Consider the following 19735-nt stretch of genomic DNA (forward strand, 5'->3'; position numbering starts at 1 on the left):
TTTTCCTCTTACTGGATTTAGTTCAAATCCATCCCTCTCTTGTGAACGGTACGTGAACGTCCGTGTCCTACTCCTGTGAGTTCATAGGGTTTCCATTGTGTCATTCCATCCCTATTAAGAAAAAAATATATGGAGAACTCTACAAAATCTCAAGAGATAGTGCATCTTGACATGGAGGAAGACACTCAAGGACGTGAGTCAATTCAAAAGCTGATTCTAAAGAAGATGCTTGAAAGAAAGGATCACAACACCTGGATTGATGATTCTGTCAAGGATTTAACTCCTTTTCAGAACGATTCAAAGGTCGAGTTTTCGAATCTTCGACTGCAAATAAACCAACTCTTAGATGGTCAGGCCAGAATCCTTGACAATCAGAATATTCTGATACGGAATCAAAAGAAGCTCATCATGGACTGTGTCAAGGCTAGACAGCTTGCTCGGGTTTTTGATTGTAAAGTTAGTGTTCTAACTCACGAACATGGTGTGTCTACGGTCAAGAGAGTAAAGAAAATCAGTGATACCTTCTTTGACGGATTCATTGAAAGGTATGAGGTTCTCAATGAACTGTGATTTTAGTTTGTCTAGTAAATCTTCTTATGAGAATTTTATTCTTGTATTTTTAGGAAGAATAACTAGTGTTTGGAATAGCCATTATTGTGATTACACATAGCTATGTCCAACGTTTTCATCTTTATTTTTTAGGTTTATTTGTTTAAATTCTAAAAAGTTGTTTGGAGGATGATTTTTTTAGTATTAATCTTTATGGTTTTATATATTGCAAATTTATTATGGGATATGTGTGTTTGCGTCCGTGAACTATGATTGTCCCATACCTTGTCAAAAGTTAAGTCTTTCATATGTCGATATGCATGTATTGATAAAAGAATGAATGAACTTTTGACATTACAAAAGTTTTAATCATATTATGTCATTATGCAAGTATTGATGAAAGATAGGATGAACTTTTGTTTACGAGGATTATGTCTATTGTATGTCATTGTGCAAATAGTGATGGAAAATAGAATGAATCCTTGTCTATTCCGCAGTATTGATTTTCCCTGATCCATTTTTGTATGTATATAATGTGCGGCTCCGTAAGTTCTCTTATGTTGATCATTTCCGATTAAATTAATCATGAGTTTTCTTGTGGTTAATTTAATTGAGTATTTATTGGATTCAAATTCATATTCGTATGTGATTTTTTATGTCCAAAGAAATCCTTATTTTCTTGTGAAACTAAGGTCGCTCTTGTTGTTCTTTCGGGAATGACATTTGATGGGGGAGAGTTCTTAATTGAACTTGCGCTTAATTGCCAAATCTTTGTGGAGAGTGCGCCTGTGGAATATTATAGGGTTATCTTGTATGTTTATAAACTCCTTGATGAATACATTTAGCTTCGGCTATATGATGGCATCTAAAAAGTTGATATGTGCTTTCTTTTGATCATGAAATGTCTCTATGTAAATTTCATTAGGATCCCACTAGTTTTCGTAGCCAATTTTATTGACAAAAAGGGGGAGAATTAATGTGTAGTTCACACTACAAATACATATGGTTTTCGGATCATTATGTAAGGGGGAGTAGTTTCCATGTGAGATGGAGTATTGACTAAGGAGGAGTGAATAGTAGTTTCATGAACTGGGGTGCGAATAGCAGATGCCTTGGGGTGACCTGGGGCTGCCCCTTAGTAATTAGGTTACCCCTTATTCAAAAGCGAGAGTCCGAATAACACTTGTCCTCCGGGTGCCAAAATCAACTTTTCGAGCCGAATTTTCCAAAAATGTTTATTTCCTGAAAATACATAAAAGCACAATATTAGTACAAAAATAGAGTTCCAACAATACGGACATTGAGGACAAATTAGACACAAAAATGTGTCTATCAGCAACACATTACTGCCGCAAATCGATCATAACCATCCACCTTCGCCAGCCGAATTGAGTGGCTTAGATTTAATTTTAGGTGACCTAGGATGTCAGCATGCTCGCTGGCAACCCACCTTTGTTCATGGTCGATCGACCTACTCAAACCCGCATGCAGCGCCTCGAATCGCTCGCTCAAAGGGAGTTGGCCGATCGGCCTCTAAACCATAAAAATTGTGTCAACGGCATTGAACAACTGCCACAAATCGATCACGACCATCCAACTTCGCCATCCTAGTTGGACGGTGTAGATTTATTTTCAGAAAACTAACAAAGTAGCATTATGACCGTCGACCATCACTCCTCCACAGGGAGTGATCGACCAGGTGGTAGTTCGCCCATAGGGCACTCGAAAGATCACCCAAAAGAGGTCGATCGCGCTACCCTTTTAAGACACTCAAGCGTGACTGATTCGATCGAGCTTAAAAACTGTGATGCTTCTAACACATCGGTTATTTCCATCTGCATTCTAAAGTAATGCTTTACATACATCGATTATAAGCTATGCTTTATAAATACCGGTTTTACAAATAGTTTATTATTTGATTTAAAATTACTACGTGCTGATTAGCGGCAAGTCACATGACTTGACCCATTCACTCGAGACATCAAACATGTCACAAACTGGGAGATGCTCACTAGGGTATTGGTCTGGCGGTTTACAGCGTGCGGCATGTAACACACCCATTACGAGAGAGTGTCAGGAAATACGAACGGTTAACAGTTTTGAGAGTAGTGGGTGAACGTCTGATCATTTTTCCCTCATAACGGAAACATGATGATCACCACTTTCCGCACAAACCCACCTCTCCACTAATTAAATTCCTCCACTTCCTAAGAGATCAGGGTGCTCTCAATGAGTTGTATAAATAGGTTTTCAACCTATTTTGAAAAAGGGAACACAAGTGTTATCAACACAAGTAGCCAGAAACCATTTTCTGATACGCAAGTCATAAACAACTACACCTTCATAATTCAAAACTATGATCTCAAACACCTTTTCCGTTTCCTTCCCTAAGATCAACCCTTCTCCTTCACCTTGTGACCGAATTGAATCTGGAACGACCATTTCTTGGTTTAGGCCAGAGTCTTACAGATTGATCTCTCGAACTTAAAAGCTTTCCCGTGCAGTGCATGTGGAAAATCAAAATAAAAAGTCTGCCAGAAAAAGCCTTATCACTAAAAAGGACTGTGGATGGGGGCCCTAAATTTGTAGTCTTATCTCTTAAACGACTAGTCCTGGGAGTCCAAGAATTCATTCACAAACGACTATCTTTAGCAGTCTGTACTACTGATAGAAGCAGCCTTTTATATGGACATATCATGAAAAAAAAAATGAAATTGATTCAGTTAGAACAGAAGCTGATTCAGCTGAATCACAATTAAATTAATTTTTACTTCAAAATTGTATTAATCAGAAAAATAAATTGAATTTGTATTGGAAAGTGTTAAACGGTTTACAACTTTGACTATCTAAAATAATTTCCAAATCTCGGAACCTCAAGTACTAAAATTTATGTTCCCACTAAAAGATTAACAACTAGAAAGATGCAACACTAAGTTGAAGGGAAGACTTCACCATTTATGCCTTCAATCACTGACATGCCAGCTCTAATCAGGTCCACTACCCAGCAAGCTCAAGCCTGTGTTTGTTCGAAAGATGTTAGTCAACGTTCATGTTGTCATCCCACCCGGGCAGGTTAGCCTGTAATACATGATGAAGGCATGAGAGACAACATAAACAAATCAATCTCACCATTTACAAAAATCCAACAAGTTGAAAACAAGAACATAGCCAAAAACACAGAAACAGTAGAGATAACCAAAATAATTGGCAGCACATAAATGACAACTTAAAAGTAAACTAAAAGATTTCAGATGAACAAGCCAGAAGAATGATACCTTGCGAAGAGAAACTAAACTAATCAAACCAAGGGAACTGACAACAAACATGAAATTCACCAATGAAATTTCCAAATCCAGACATGATTATGGTCATCAAAAGGGATATAGATATACGGTTAATAATGTGGCAATTATTGTATTACACTGCCAAGACAAGTAAACAACAAGAAGTTATATATCTTAAATGTTAACATTAGAATCCTGTGCACATTAACATCAAAAAGCAGAAACAAATTTACATAGGTTTAATGATCGATTAACTATACTATTATTATCCCAGGAGCAGCCACACATTTTAGTTATCGTACCCATGTATCAGGTACCCATTATCCCAGGAGCAGCCACACATTTTAGTTATCGTACCCGTGTATCAGGTATCCTTGACTTAACTAACAAACATCATTATAAACTCGCAGTTCAAGTGAAACTTGGGTATGCATTGCTTTATTATACATGGCTAATGAAAATACAAATTCAAAAAGACTAGCCCTGCTAACAAAATAGTTCAGAACAAGTGTTGATCTCGATTTTAAACAGTATATCATTTATCCATAGTGATAAGACACAAAAATAGGCAGGCAGCAAAAACATACCTTGGGTTGTAAAAGAGAGTAAACTGACAATTTCTTGCAGCCGTATGGGCATATGCAGCGGTAATTCCTATATGCATGCTATCACTTGATGTCATTAATCATGAGTGTCGATAGTTGTGATTTCTCATCTCTGCACAGAAAGTATGTTACTTTCAGTGTGATTAACCGAAGTGTGTCTAACGTTGATGCTTTAATTAAGATGTGAACAGAAAAATATATAAGAAACTGCACACTCTATGGGAGGGAAGATTTTTTTAGTCGTATCGAGGTACATAAAATGGATTAGACTCTATATTTTGTTATTTTTACATATAATTCTGTAAAAAGAAATACCAGGATAAATATCAATGTGAATCATTTACCTTACATTAAATTTACAGGTTGAGGAGTCATCTGTGCATAAACTTTGTGAGTTTCAGCATCAGCCTGAAACTTTTTAACTCAATACATGATACAACAAATCGCATCTGCCTGCAATGATATTCAAAACCGATTTACATAAGACAAAGTTACCGACGCAAGTGCATACGTGTGCAAATGAACAGAAAAAGGATAATAATCAGACCACTACACTAAGAAGATGGATATTATTTAGTGTATTACATCTATAAAAATCAGTAGATACAACTCTGAAAGCACACCCTATTCTCAAAAATCTTATATAAGACGAGACCGTTTGTCAGGTTCCTCATGTACGTCATAATAGTTAATGGACTGTCTATCCTCATATCATTACCTGAACAAAGATCGAACAATGGAAATACTAGTGAACGAGCAGCTTCATACTTGCCTGCAATGATAGTGTTAAAAGAGATCAAACAATGACGTTCTGAGTACAAAATGGGAACATCATGGAAGAGTTTTAAATTTTGAAACTTCCTTTCTGAGTTCGCATTCAGCTCTTTTCCAGATGCAGGGGCGCAGGATATCAAATTCTTAACATGCTAAAAATAGAAATCTTGAATAAGGAGAACCAAAATCCTAGATCAACAACAAATAACCTGCTCAAATCTCATATGATAACATTATAGCATATATTAACTTTTGAACAAGCAAGTAATTAAATACAGTAAAAATAGACATAGACGCCCGACTTGAAGTAGAATATATTTATGGGTAGTCGGTTACGCACCATGGCAAGTTGAATAGTTGATGCTGCAAATTCTTCTTCATTTGATATCCAAATTCGCGGTCATTTAAGGAAATCGCCACAAGTACCAACAGTTCAGAACAGTGTTGAGTTCAAAACAAAAAAAATGTGTCAGAGTACCAATTCGGTTGACACTGAACTTCACCATAGCTCCGCTGTAACTGTTATCCAACCCAACCCTTATCCAAAAGGATGAGCTACACATGATAGAAAAAACTTAGTTATAACAGCATTAATCATATTAATAGAAAAGCAAAAAGATTTTGAGAGTGTGAGATTGAAGCTACAAACCTTAAGGTCACTAATGAACCTTTCCAAATGAAAGCGGATAGCGCGGAGAAGTTCAAGAATAAATTCATTGCATTGGCATGGAACCTTAGTTTCTTCATAGATATCTGACCCAAATTTTGGTTCAGCAACTCCAAGACTAAACTAAGGTTTCTTTCCTTCTTTAACTTAGGGTAAATTGAACTCCAAAAAGTTTCTCAACTCTTCAGTCATAAGCCTGCATCACAGTGTAAACATGTTAAACCATAACCATACACCTACAACCAACCGAACAAGAAGCACCACCAAAGAAACAAAACATACAAATAAATGGCAGGAAAAACCCTTTCAAGCACAACTTTCATCCATTCATGAAAACCCGTAACTGAAAACTAGTAACATTGAGAACACATACAAAAGTCGAATGACCAACCAGATTATCACCAACTCTCCCTGGAAAGCACATACTTGGCTGTCTTGTATGGTAAGAAACTCACCCAGAACCACCAACACAAATCCATTCTCATCTGTCAACTATCTCAGAACCTTTCTTATCTTCCTGTCTCCACCACCATACCTTGTTAACCTAACTCAACCACCATCTATGAATCAATCAACCTCAGGATAGGCCAATAATCCATATAAATCCATCATCGGCACCTGCAACTTCAGCATAATAACCACCATCTCCATTCTCTCCTTATAAATCTCAAGAACATCACCAATTTCAATTAACAACTCAACCCCTGGACTCCATCAAACCCATTTATGTTTCCATTCTCAATACCACCATCTGCGCCTCAACCCAACTCTGTAATCTAAAATATCACAATCAAACAGCAAACCCCCATCTTCTACAGCTGCAATTCAAATCAACCAAAAATACCCAATTCCACATACTTAAACCATAAATAAGCAAAAACAATTTAAAATTAAAAAAAAAAAACAATTTTGAGAAATTGAAATCATAGGAAGTAATTATGTTTTTATACCTTAGAATTTGTTTCCCGTGACATGGCTGAACCTGTTCATCCCAAATACTTTTCACTACCTGGACTGTTTTAGGATTTTACAGGAATGAACAATGACCTACATAGAACAATACTGAAATTACAACCTACACAAAACTTAAACGGGAAAATTAAGATATGCATAACAAAATTAACAAAGAAAAAGAACCCACCTCTTAGATTTTGATTTGTAAGACTACTGATTCCTCCTCCTTCAATATCTTGTTCAATGGCTTAATCATCTGATCCAAAAGATATAACAACTCATACATTAAAACCCGGGAGTTAGAACATCTGATTTTAAAATCGCTTGATCCTTCTCTTTCATTACCGGCAGTATTTCAGATTGTAAATAGATTTGGTGGATTCAAATCTTCCATCGATGTAAACAGATGCAGAGTTTTCATGGAGAAAAGAATGCTTTCGAGTTAGTTATGATGTATAAACTTAGGGTTTCAACGATGAATCTGAGAGTACAAGGAGGACGATGAGAAACTAGATTGGGGCGGAGAAACTGAGATGTGAGAGATATGATAGAAGTGATAATAGAGGATGAGGAAACCTTGGGAGTTGGAACCGTAGACACTAGCTCCCCAAACAGACTTAACTACCACTAATGTTACGACTTTCGCCGGAAATCTATTTACTTTCGTATTTTATTTTATAAAAACGTCTACCGTAGGAAGACTGGTCCATAAGGAATGCTCTCGGAAGTTGTTTTTATAAATCCTAAACAGACTTAAAATACTGATTTTCCACTGGTGGCGCATTTGTTTAGGGTTTGAATTCGTTTCTCATCAACACACCTCAAATTACCAAAAACAGCAGAATCAGTTTTTATCCTCAAAGATACACAAATCTAGATAAACGTGCATTTCATTTGTGTGTAACAAGCTAAGTTTCGAACTAACGGTTGAAAGATATTAGCTTGAATCTAATCAGGTTTTCATCTAACGGTGAATATTGAGTGCTTTGTTACTAAGTTAACATTGATTGCAAACCCTGATTTGAAATACTATATAAGGGAGAACTCTAGCAACTGGGAAACCTAATCCCCACACCTCCTGTGTGATACTAGTTGTATTAGCTAGAGTCGATTCTCCTTTGACCTTAGGTTTCTACCGAGACCCTGTAGTTTAACGACTTGAAGACTTCATTGGGATTGTGAAGCCAGACCGATACTACTTTTCTTGTAGTTGTGTGATCTGATCTTGTTGTTTCTATCGTACTAAGTACAATCGTACGATTGGATTGAGATTGATTTCTCCGATAGGCAAGATATAGAAGTAGTCACAAACATCTTCTTCTCATCGTTTGTGATCCACAATATCTTCTTTCGCTAGTCGATTAAGATTATTGTGAGGTGATTGATAATACTGAGCTGTTTTTCGGAAATATAAGTCTGGTTTATCAATTGGTTCCTGTTCACCTTGATTTATCAAAATACAGAACAAAAACTCGTAGGTATTTCTGTGGGAGACATATTTATCTATTACCGTAGACTTTTCTGTGTGATACTGATTTATTTATTAAAGTCTTCGACTTTGGGTCGTAGAAACTCTTAGTTGTGGCTGAGATCGGCTAAGGGAATCAAGTGTGTAGTATCCTGCTGGGATCAGATACGTAAGGAGCGCAACTGTACCTTGAATCAGTGTGAGATTGATTGGGGTTCAACTACAGTCCAGACCGAAGTTAGTTTGTAGTAGGCTAGTGTCTGTAGCGGCTTAATATAGTGTGTGTTCAATCTGGACTAGGTCCCGGGGTTTTTCTGCATTTTCGGTTTTCTCGTTAACAAAACTTCTGGTGTCTGTGTTAATTCTTTTCTGCATTATATTTTGTTATATAATTGAAATATCACAGGTTGTGCGTTAAATCGATCAATTGGGAAATCCAACCTTTGGTTGTTGATTGAAATTGATTGATACTTGAACATTGGTCTTTGGTACCGTTCAAGTGATTTCTCTTGTATTCAATTAGACTCGCAGATTTCTATTTGCTTGAGTAAGTATAGAATCGAGAAAGAGATATATAACTCTTTGATATACTTTTATTAAGATTGAGTCTGGCTGTCTAGTTGATTCTCTTAAAAATATATTGGAGTTAGTCCATACATATTGCTAAGGGAAACATTGGGTGTGGTTGTTAGACCCCCGCTTTTTCAGATATCTTGGAACCCTTCTTTTATTTGATAAAAATAGAAAAGAAAATTTCGAACATATTCTACAGAAATATTACGCCACCCTTTAAGGTTGGAAATTTAAATTGCTCTCACAAGCAGGCAGAACAGTACTAATAAAGCCCATCCTTCAAAGTTATCCAGCTTACCAGATACAAGTGCTTCCCCTTCAAAATGAAATGTTAGATCATCTGGACAAAATCCAAAGAGATTTTTGGGGGAATAAAGATTATCCCAAGTGCAGAGGAGGATATATAATAGCTTGGGTCAATATTTTCAAGCCTATTTCCTAAGGAGGTCTAGGGATCAAGAATCTGCACCAATTTAATATCGCTCTCCTCACTAAACTAGCTAGCCGACTCATTACAGATCAAGATCAACTCTACGTTCAACTTCTCAAAGCTAAATATTTCTCAAACTCCCATCCTCTGGAATTTTCTAGGTCATCTAAATTATCCTGGATTTGGACTAGCATACAAAAGGGTTGAACCTCAATAAAGGTAATTTTGCATGGTAAGTCAAAAACGGAGCATCTACAAAAACTTGGGAAGATAAATGGGTTCCTAATAAAAATATTATTCAAAAATCCATTAATATTCAAGAAACTGCTCCGCAAAGGGTAAATGAGTTGATAACTCCTGAAGATAAATGGGACCAAGATAAACTTGATAACTATTTCGACACAGATACAAAAGCAAAAATTCTAGCCATATCTTCAAAAATCCAAGAACAAGACAAAATAAGATGGCAACATCACCCTTCAGGAATCTTCTCGGAAAAAAATATATATAATTTCCTCATATATTAGGATCAAGAAAACAGTAGCTTAAATGTTTTCCCCTGGCAAAAGATATGGAAGATTCAAACAATTCCGAGAATCAAATTATTCGTCTGGAAATTAGCTCAAAAAGCCCTCCCAACTTATTGAAGACTTGGAGCCATAATACAGACATAAATATGGAGTGCCCAATAAATAACTCCAAAGAGCAAGAAATAGAAACAACATTTAATTCGTTTTTTCCCTTTTGCAAGAGCTATTTAGTTTGGTCTTTCTTTAGAAGCAGTAAACACAAAAATTCTTTCGTACTCCATAGAAAATTGGATAAAATAGTGGATTACGGAACCAGAATTCATGCAATGGTCGGACAAAATCGCAACCATATCCTGGTTTATTTGGAAGCATAGATGTTCGGTAGTGTTTGAAAAAATCTCTCCAAATCCGAATAACCTCATAGATCAAATCAAGAAAGTATTGCATCACAATACTTAGGGAAAGATCCAAAAGAATATGATGATGCAAAGAAGTAATGTCCCCAAGGAAAAATGTTCTGACTTTGGATAATATTTATCGATGCGGCTTTTAAAAAAGAAAATTCGTTAATCGGATATGCTTTTTTACTTTGCCCTGTGGACAACGAGTCTTTCATGCACATTGTAGCTGGATCGGAGTGGGCTTCCTCAGCTTTTCATGCAGAATCAAAAGCCTTGCTAAAAGCGTCTACTTGGCTAAGTAAAAATATATTATCTAGTGTCTCAATAATAACAGACTGCAAAATTCTGGCGGAGACGATCAACGAGTCATGCAAATATTCTCTTTGGAGTGCAACAAAATACCATATAGAAAACGCTCTCAATCCTGGGAAAATTACCGCAGGCTCAGGTTAAGTATATAAACAGAAAACATAAGGCTAGAGTATCATATCCTCACCAGATACATAATATCTAGTTTGCATAATTTGTTAACAATTTTCTCTAGTGAAAAATGCTTGCACCAGATCCATATTCCAGGTTTAGTTTTCATGGTTAATAAAACTAGCTACATAAATGTTGGGATTATGATAAAAATTACATAGAGGATACTTTGAGTTAGATCTAATTATCGAGAAAAGCATTGGTGTTATGACCATTTTTTATTCCAAAATAGCCATGTTTGGAGATAATGTTAAGACCTTTGCAGATGCTCCACCGAAACCAACCAGTATTTTTAAGTTTTTTATGATGCAAATGGTGGAATTTTGAAGTATTTGCATTTCAAAATTTTGACCCACAAATCACTTGAAGAGTGGATGAGCCTCCAAGCAGTTTTAGTAAGCATAGTGAGGTTCATATTACTCAAATTTCGGAAACCTAAACCACGATGAGAGCAGATTTTATCCCATTTCATTAAAAAAATACCACCCTGAGACTTTTTACCCCACTAGAAATCCCTTTACGCATTTTCCATTTGATTTATAGTCTCACCAGGAAGAAGAAATGATTCATATGATGGGAGGGGAAAGATTTCAACACATGTTTAACCATGGCTAATCTTACGATTTGAGTCAATTGCCTACCTTCTATTTTGCAGCATGTTTATCAAAATGGTCGGCAAGGTGAGCAAAGAAACCATTTTTAGATCTCTTGAGAAATAATACATGTCGTTCGGTTTCAGTTGTTTCACGTGTATTGATATAATAAGAGAGACAAAGTGCTCAGAGTTTACAGTTTCGTTAAAAAAGCAACCCGGTTTTGGGAAGCTTATCACTTGACCAGAAATCAGATTAAAATCCTTAATGAGATACATAAGGTTATTAGCCTTATTGAGAGTATCCTTTGTGAAAACGGACAATCATATCTGCAAAGAGCAAATGAGACACTTAGAGCATCTTTAGTTATTTTTATTCCATTGATGAGATGATTATGCTCAGCATGTAATTGATAAGTATCTAGAAAACGCTTCCACCCATAAGATAAACAAATATGGGGAAAGTAGATCTTCTTTCCTAATACCTCTGGAGAGTTTGAAAAAAGAAAATGGAGATTCATTGAGGAGAATAGAAATGTTGGTGGTACTGATACATTGGAAAATCAAATACACCAATGATTAGGAAAATCGAATTTTTCAAGCACATTAATAATTAAGAAATCGCCGTTCGAGTTTATTAAAGGATTTTGACATGTATAATTTCATCCCCATGATACCATACCTAACACCTTTATTCATTTTTCATAGAATAAACAAATTCTTGAGCAATAATCACGTTATCCTGAATATTTTTATGTGGAACATACGCCACCTAAAATGAGCTTATGACTTTGCTCAATATCGGTTTTATTCTATTGAGTATAATTTTAGAGATAATTTTATAGTTAGGTTTAATCGTTTAGGCGAGTAACTTCCTGGAATCTCCGGTTAGGTTCTTTTCATTTCCGATTGGCTGTGAAATTCGGTCAATTGGCAAGTTCCAAAGTTCCCGAACTTCCATACGAGATGAAAACAGATTGAAACCAAGAGTTTACGCTATTGTATTTCACATTTTTCTGGTTAACTAATTGATAATGTGAATAAGGGTAAAAACCAAGAATATACGGTATTGTATTCCCATTGCAAACATATTATTAAACGGTACTAAAAAGAAAGATTCATTTACCCATAGCATGGGTACTCAAATGTAATGACAAAAGGAGTATATATAACATACCGTGATTTAACAAGTTGCCAAACACACATAATTACAGATCAAAAATAACAAGAAAAAAAGATATCATCTTTTTTAATAAACTAAACCAGATTTACACATGAGTATATATACGTGGAACACAAAATCAACGTACTCATTTTGAACACAAAACTTTATCTAACAAGCCTTAACAAGCTTGTTGCCTCAAGCCACTCTCAAACTTTGTGGAAAACAATACAAAACGGGGTAAGTCATAATCCAATAGAAGAATAACGAATGTACAAGCAATGCCCAAATGAATATAACAATACGATATTAAATTAATTTAAGCTTAAACAAAGCGTTGAATTGTTGAGCACATATGAATCAATATACTGAAGGCTTTACAAAGCCAAAACACATTTGAAATCATCTAAAAGGAATGACATTACAGTATTATAGTATTGTTGAGCACATTTGAATTGTTGAGCACCCTTTATATTTGGATTTTATTGTTGAGTTTGTCGGGCCCTATAAACATATTCTACTGAGGATCCAACCAATTGTCGAAATTTATCAGAAAACTACATTATCGTCCCAGACGATTATCCGCAAGTCACCATTAATATGTTTATAGGGCCCGACAAACTCAACAATAAAATCCAAATATAAAGGGTGCTCAATGCAATCAATAGATAGTTTGCAAATATCGTTAAATTCGAGTATTAACCGAACCATCGTAAATATTGTTTCATAAATGATAAAACTATGGAACCTTAGCTTACCATGTATAAAACAAAAACTAAAGGGAAACTTAACTAAAATACATGGAAGTATCAAATAATAAACTGGGGACCGTCAAAGGCACCAAATCAAAGAGTTTGTGTGAAAAAAATCTGTTTTAAACCAATTACCCTTATAAATTTCCATGGGCTTTCACACAACTCAGAATTCAACATATTCTTATCATTTTAGAAACTATAGAAGGTATGTATTCATGCAAAAATTATCATCAAAAAGAAAACATTCAATAGCCGAAGAACTAAAGACGCAAGACAACAACAAAAATTTCAGCTTACAGAGCCTGTTTGCATAGCCAAGAATTTTTTTCTTACCAAAAAAAAAAAGAGACAGCCAAGAATTTTTTTTCGCTTCTGATTGGCAGTGGAGTTGGCAATTCCAAAATTCCTGAGACAATTTGAAACCAAGAGTATAAAGTATGGTTTTATTAAACAAGACAAAAAGAAAAATTCATTTACATTAGCCATTTACATTAGCCTGAATACTCAAAAGTAGTGATCAAACTTCAAAGGACTATATATAACCATACAATGATTTAACAAGGTGCCAAACACACTATTACAGACCAAAACAACAATAAGAAAAGATGGCATCGTTATTCATAAACCAAACCAGATTTCCACCAATCTTATCATTTTAGAAAGCATGGAAGGCATGTATTCATGTAAAAATTACTAACAAAAAAACTACATTCAATAGCTGTAAGCACTAAAGACACAAGTGCAAGGCAGCAACAAAAATATTCTGCTTGCAGAGCCTGTATAGACTTCGTTACACAACGAAAATGGGTGATTCTTAGCTCATTTTAAAGAAGGAATCATAAGATATCATACAATAAGTTCAGAACCAAGTCGAAAACACGCTGGAAAAGTCTGTCCATAATAACTCTACAAGCCTTAAAAAACAAAATTGTAAATAAGCCTTAGTTCACACTTCACATATATCACTTCTTTGTATTTCCTCAACTTTAATATTACTAATTAAGAATACAACAATGATACCAAGAAAACTCTCATAAACATGGTCCTCTTGAACCTAAGATGAGTTTGACTAGTAAGGATGATGTCTTTTTTTGCGAGTTTTTGAAGGCTTCATTACTAGAGCGCTTGAAATCCAAGACTGTTTGTTGGTTTCAGAAGATTCATCTGATAACCAGCAACATAAGCGACCATCTTCGCCGCCTGTCCATCCAAAAATGCCTCTCTGGGAAGGTCTCCCACGTATGCTTGACGCAGGTAAGACGCTTCTTACGATCCCCGAGTGTCCACCCTCTAGGATAGCTTCGGGAGATTGAATTGCACTAGCCCCCTTGTAATTTACTGGGAAGTAACCTAATGTGCCAGCGTTTGTGCCACCAATCACCCACAAACGATCATTCGGTTCTGAATAGAGGCAGTCCACAAAGTAATCAACCTGCAGAAACAGAATCAAGGAGCGAAAAAAATTTTAAGGGATACCCTTTGCAGAGGAGTAACTAGCCAATGTAACTTCAGAGGCCCATGCAAAATCATATAATCGAGTAGCATTTCATCACTCGTCTAGTATTGGAAAATTGGGAGCTTGACACTGTCACTGAGTGATAGAACGGGAGTTGATAACATGGGCATATGGGTGGTGGTAGGGTTTGACATCAAAGACGGTTTGACTCACAAGTGATCAATCAGACAGCATAAAAGAATGGCATTTGTCATCCACTGAACTTAGCCTCCAATCACTTAACAAATAACAAAACTAGAAAAGAGAATTGCCTTAGCAAAGAAATGAGCATGCGACCTGCTTATAAGATAAGTAGCTAAACACTTTGTTGTAACCAGTAATCAATATTAATAAAGTAATGACCAAAGGAAAACAACAGGGCATCTATTACAAATAAGCTTACATGGCCAAGCGTCCAGCTGTCGGATGCTAATGAACGAGCTTCCTGGAAGGTTGCTTCATGCGTTCCATCTTTCCAATCCCAAATACTGCCAAAAGGGAGTTATAATCAGCGTGATGTTGTAAACAAAAAAATTCAAACGAAGCACACAAAAGGAACAACAGACATATAGTAAAAGAGAATGATGCTTATTTACTAGATTTTTCTCTTCATTTAACGAGACAACACATGGGCCAATTGGGGTTCTCTTTGATGTACTTTAACAAATGGAGCATAAGAGAAAATCCTAGAGGTTCTACTTTTATAATTTCAATTGTCAGATGCTAATCCTGATGCATGTTCAGAATCAAGTCTTAGGTAGCTGCAATAATAAGCAATTTGCTAACTTAATGAGGATTTGTTTGCACGCCATAGATAACTTGCATCGTCAATATAAGTCAAGCAATTGGAAGATTTACCGACTGGCATTAAGTAGAAACTACTCTCCGTCTTTGTGTTTGGAAGATATACATGCAAAAGCTTCAGAAGTCTAACTTTTATCCATAAAACAGGGTAGAAAAAAAATTGACTAATAGAGAATCAATCTTTTAGGAGACCTTAAGGTTTCAATATGTGTCAGGCACCAAAGCTTTTGATTCATCTCCCCGAAGAATCCTACTTTTCCAATCGATGTCCCGACATTCATCACCTACAAGAATGTAAGAATTTCACGGTGAGGATTGTCGATTTTATCTTTCAACTTGCAAATATTAGGTGCAAATATTAGGAACAGCAATTTGGTTTTCGCAAAGAATCGCAATGGTAAAGATTGTCAAAAGCTTGACAAAGCCTCTGAAAAGCGTATCCAGTAGTTTCCTTGTCACGAGTATTGTTTTCAGCTCGAGTTTCACTAGCTCTTCAGTTGGTATAAAATGAAACTGTGTTTCAAAACGAGTTGTCTCACACACTATTGATATTAGTTAGTCTCTCAGAGTAGGGTATGGAACTTGTTTAAAGATCGAGTCAAATTAAACCTGAGATCAAATACGAAACCTTACCCACTTTCAAAGTGAGTGGAAGAGATAAACAATCTGAAAATGAGTATGGTGTCTCGCAGTCTTAGAAAGGGTACTTCAAGTCCACAAGCTTAAGGGGTTCAGAATGGGTACTTCAAGTCCACAATCTGCAGGTCTAGCAGAAGCCATAAAACCCATCTACCAACGGAGTAAACAAATTTGAGTGACCATATTTGGTGTGTCCAAAAACTGAGAAGTTAATATTACACTCTAGCACATCTAGCATTAGGTTTTTATGCAAGTCTTCAGCTTCATCATTGTGTTATTATACAAACGAAAGAATTTAGGATACTTTGAATTTTGAAACATCGGATCATAAGTAAAATTGTAGAATTAGACATTCAACGTGTTCAGCGATTGAGACAAACAGCAATATAATGCTTTCAGAGTTTCTAATAAACAGCAATTATAACATAGCAGAACAGCAAGGTGTACTTACTGATTCCAGATGATCGTCATCATTGATATCCCCCTCAGTGTCAACTATGCATATTAGTCCATCAACAGAAGCAGAAATAAGCTTGTTCTGATGACCTGGAGCAAAGTGCACCTAGTTTATAATCAAGATGACATGGAAGAAATCAGAACATAATCATATGGTCTCTAATCTGCAATGTCAAGCAGAGATATGTCAATAGATATTTTCTGTGCCTTGACATGACCTTTTTCTTAACATATGCCTAAACATTATATATCAGACTATCAATTAGATATGACAATGATTCAAAGATGCTTGCATAACAAAATATGAGAAGCAAGGAAATATCCATACACGCAATTAGCTCTTCCTAGCAAGTAAACAGAAAAAGAAACAGAAGTAACCTGTGTCAGTTTATGGTATGAATGCCAGATGCACTGACGCTACAAATTTAAACATCGACCAATACAAGATACATCATGTAATCTTCTCTATGTGTTGAGAGAAATAACTACTAAAAATCACAGTTTGAACCATAAAACGGGAGTTGGAGAAGCAAACCTGAGTAACATCTTCCATATGACACTCCTCCAAGCATGCCACTTGCTTCATGCTTCTTACATCCCAAAAGAGTATCTGCAAGTACCTAACTATTAATATTTTTTTCACCTACGGTAAAAATTAATACTACAAATACTTTTAAGCAAGTAATCAAAATTGAATACAGGAACGTTTCTCCAGCCTTTTTACCTTAGCTAAGATCATACTGGCAACTGTTGATAAACAATTATGATGGAGATAATGTCAAATCGTAGAAATTATGAGAACAATTAGCTAAGATCATGCCGGCAACTGTACTAAACAATTATGATTGAAATAATATCAATTTGTAGAAATTATGAGAACAATTCTTTCATCAACGAGATCAGAGAGAATCGAAGGCAACTCAAAGACAACACTAATCAAACTCGAAATAAAACTCTATTACCCAAGTGAACATGGTTATAAACAAGAGCCTTCCTACTTAGGAAGTTATTAGCATACACTCTTACCACCGGCTAATTATTAGCATACACCACCGGCTAATTATTAGCATTCCTACTTAGGCAGTTATAACACACTCTTACCAAGCTCACAACGTGTCTCTTAATTAAATGCATACTTTCTTCTATTACATATATGCTTCTAAACAACAAAAAAACGGCAAAGAAACAAAAACAAGTGTGATCAGAAATAAAACATTGCATGTGACTTGTTTCATACATATTATCCTGCAATGTGACTATGATGTTATTTCAATACACATTGATCACATGTATGTTTTGTTTCTTAGACTGGGTCTAATGGTCCTCCAGGATTCAAGCTGAATCCTGGAACCACATCAGCAAAACGCTTTACCTAGCCGCAGTGGTAACCCAGGATCCGGCATTGGAACGCCTTTAGAATTGGCGCGGCACGCCATTAGAAATGGCGTATCATTGAAATAAGAGCACCAAGTCAATGGAAATTCAACATTCAAAGTCAAAACGCCGTTTGGAATGGCGTAGGATGCCATTTGAAATGGCTTATCATTATTAGCCTTTAGATCTCCAATAAGATTATGAATCCAACGGTGTATATGATAGTGAATTTGAATTTTTATAAAACAGTGACAAAACGCCATTTGTAACGGCGTATGATGCTTTTTTGTTACGTCATTTCTAATGGCGTGCCTGGATTGCACCCAGATTTCATCCAAGCAATCGCTTGGAGGAGTTGGGAATCAGGCAAATAGTGCCACTTTACACCACGCTTTTGGGTTCAAATCCTGGATCTTGGAGGTCCATTAGACTTAGTCTTAGGCTGCTAGGAACATCGATGCATGGTCTATAAATTGATATCAGATAATGACACAAACATTACCTCAATAACATACACATCTTCACTTTTCTGTTCCTATTTCCTACATAGTTTTGAGGTGAATTTTAAGAGAACAAACAAATACAATACAAAAAGCTTTATTAATGAAATTAAGAGCAGCATAGAATGGATGCCTACCTCGGATTTGCATCCAGCTGAAAGAAGACTATTACTTGAACTACCCAAAGCAAAATTAAACACTTCTTGAGCTGAACCAGCATTTAATACTGCCACCTGATTAAAATACCTAATATCCCAGAACCTAACAGTGCCATCAGAAGAACAAGAATGAAGAAGATGAGGCGAACCCGAGTCTAAAAATGAGATTTCATTAATAGGCCCACTATGACCTTTGCATTCACCAAAATATTGTCCAGTTACCGGTGAATATAACTTAATCACATTTGTTGATAATGATACAGCAAGAGTTGTTGTTGTTGTTAAATTCTCTTCTTGACTTGAAGTAATTTGAAAGACATAATCATCTCCAAAGTTTGTTTGGATCGAATTTTTTATACCCATACGCTTCAATGGGGATGAAGATGAAGTTGTTGGTGGTGGTGATTCTTCCATTTCTATATCCATGGATTTCGCTGTGACTCTGAACAAGAATGAGAATTTAGGGTTTAGGGTTTTTGGGTTCGACTGTGCGAAGAAATTTATTTATATATAATTTCATGAGTGAACAAGGAAATGGTCCACATGGAAGACCTAAATGAGACTTTGTTAAGAACACCAACGTTTTGGAGGAAAGCTACTAATGGATTGGTCCCGATCCTAATTAGGCGAACAAGAATGTAATTCGAACGGGCAAAAATGCATTTATCCCGCTAGGTGAAATGTAAATTCTTTTCATCAAATTATGTGTGATCCGGAGGAGAAAAAATGTGGAAATGCGCAACTCATATGGTGGGAGAGGATGTTTTGACATGGTTATTCTCACTATGTCAAAATTTCGGCACCAATGTTTTTCACTTAAAACATTGGTAATGATAATGGAAGAGTTGCTGTTATAATTAAAATGAGACAGAGAAAGTAAAGAGAGAAGAAGAAGAAAATTCTCATTAGTTGTGTCCAGTACAAAGAAAGTGAACCTCAATTTATAGGCAAACATAAGAGAATGTAGTAAAGATGGCATTAATACTAGAGGAGTTATGGAGTGCATGCCCATTACTAGAGGTATTAATCCCAAGTTATCATATTAGTTGTAAGAGTTACAAAATAGTGGAGAATGTAAAAGGACA

General features: G+C 35.9%; 1 protein-coding gene and 1 long non-coding RNA gene across 10 annotated transcripts; both read right to left on the reverse strand.

Moving 5' to 3' along the window:
* Positions 1–3285: 3285 nt before the first annotated feature.
* On the reverse strand, positions 3286–7449 carry LOC113349664. 9 transcript variants are annotated; one of them, XR_003360313.1, is made up of 8 exons: positions 7021–7449; positions 6830–6926; positions 6335–6697; positions 5862–6075; positions 5157–5767; positions 4783–4891; positions 4421–4550; positions 3286–3627 (listed from the first exon to the last, which is right to left on the reverse strand). It is a non-coding gene; the product is annotated as an uncharacterized LOC113349664 (long non-coding RNA). The 9 variants fall into 9 exon arrangements; XR_003360310.1 differs by having other exon boundaries at positions 6271–6697; XR_003360309.1 differs by having other exon boundaries at positions 6253–6697.
* A 6618-nt stretch (positions 7450–14067) lies between these two features.
* LOC113349665 (WD repeat-containing protein GTS1-like) lies at positions 14068–19266 on the reverse strand. Its single transcript, XM_026593672.1, has 6 exons — positions 18630–19266; positions 17154–17228; positions 16614–16724; positions 15716–15807; positions 15123–15207; positions 14068–14656 (listed from the first exon to the last, which is right to left on the reverse strand). The coding sequence occupies exons 1-6, from the start codon at positions 19074–19076 to the stop codon at positions 14294–14296; spliced, it is 1173 nt and encodes a 390-aa protein (XP_026449457.1). The 5' UTR covers positions 19077–19266; the 3' UTR covers positions 14068–14293.
* Between the last annotated feature and the right edge of the window lie 469 nt (positions 19267–19735).

The sequence above is a fragment of the Papaver somniferum genome, chromosome 2 (genome assembly GCF_003573695.1).
Source record: "Papaver somniferum cultivar HN1 chromosome 2, ASM357369v1, whole genome shotgun sequence".
NCBI classification, from domain to species: Eukaryota; Viridiplantae; Streptophyta; class Magnoliopsida; order Ranunculales; family Papaveraceae; genus Papaver; species Papaver somniferum.

Bases quoted from the DNA above. Each gene is read 5' to 3' on its own strand.
- LOC113349665 (XM_026593672.1), bottom strand. From the start codon at position 19,076: ATGGATATAGAAATGGAAGAATCACCACCACCAACAACTTCATCTTCA. The intron at 17,229-18,629 runs GTAGGCATCCAT...AGGTACTTGCAG, and splicing joins CAGCTGGATGCAAATCCGAG to ATACTCTTTTGGGATGTAAG. The intron at 15,208-15,715 runs GTCTCCTAAAAG...CCCTTTTGGCAG, and splicing joins ACACATATTGAAACCTTAAG to TATTTGGGATTGGAAAGATG.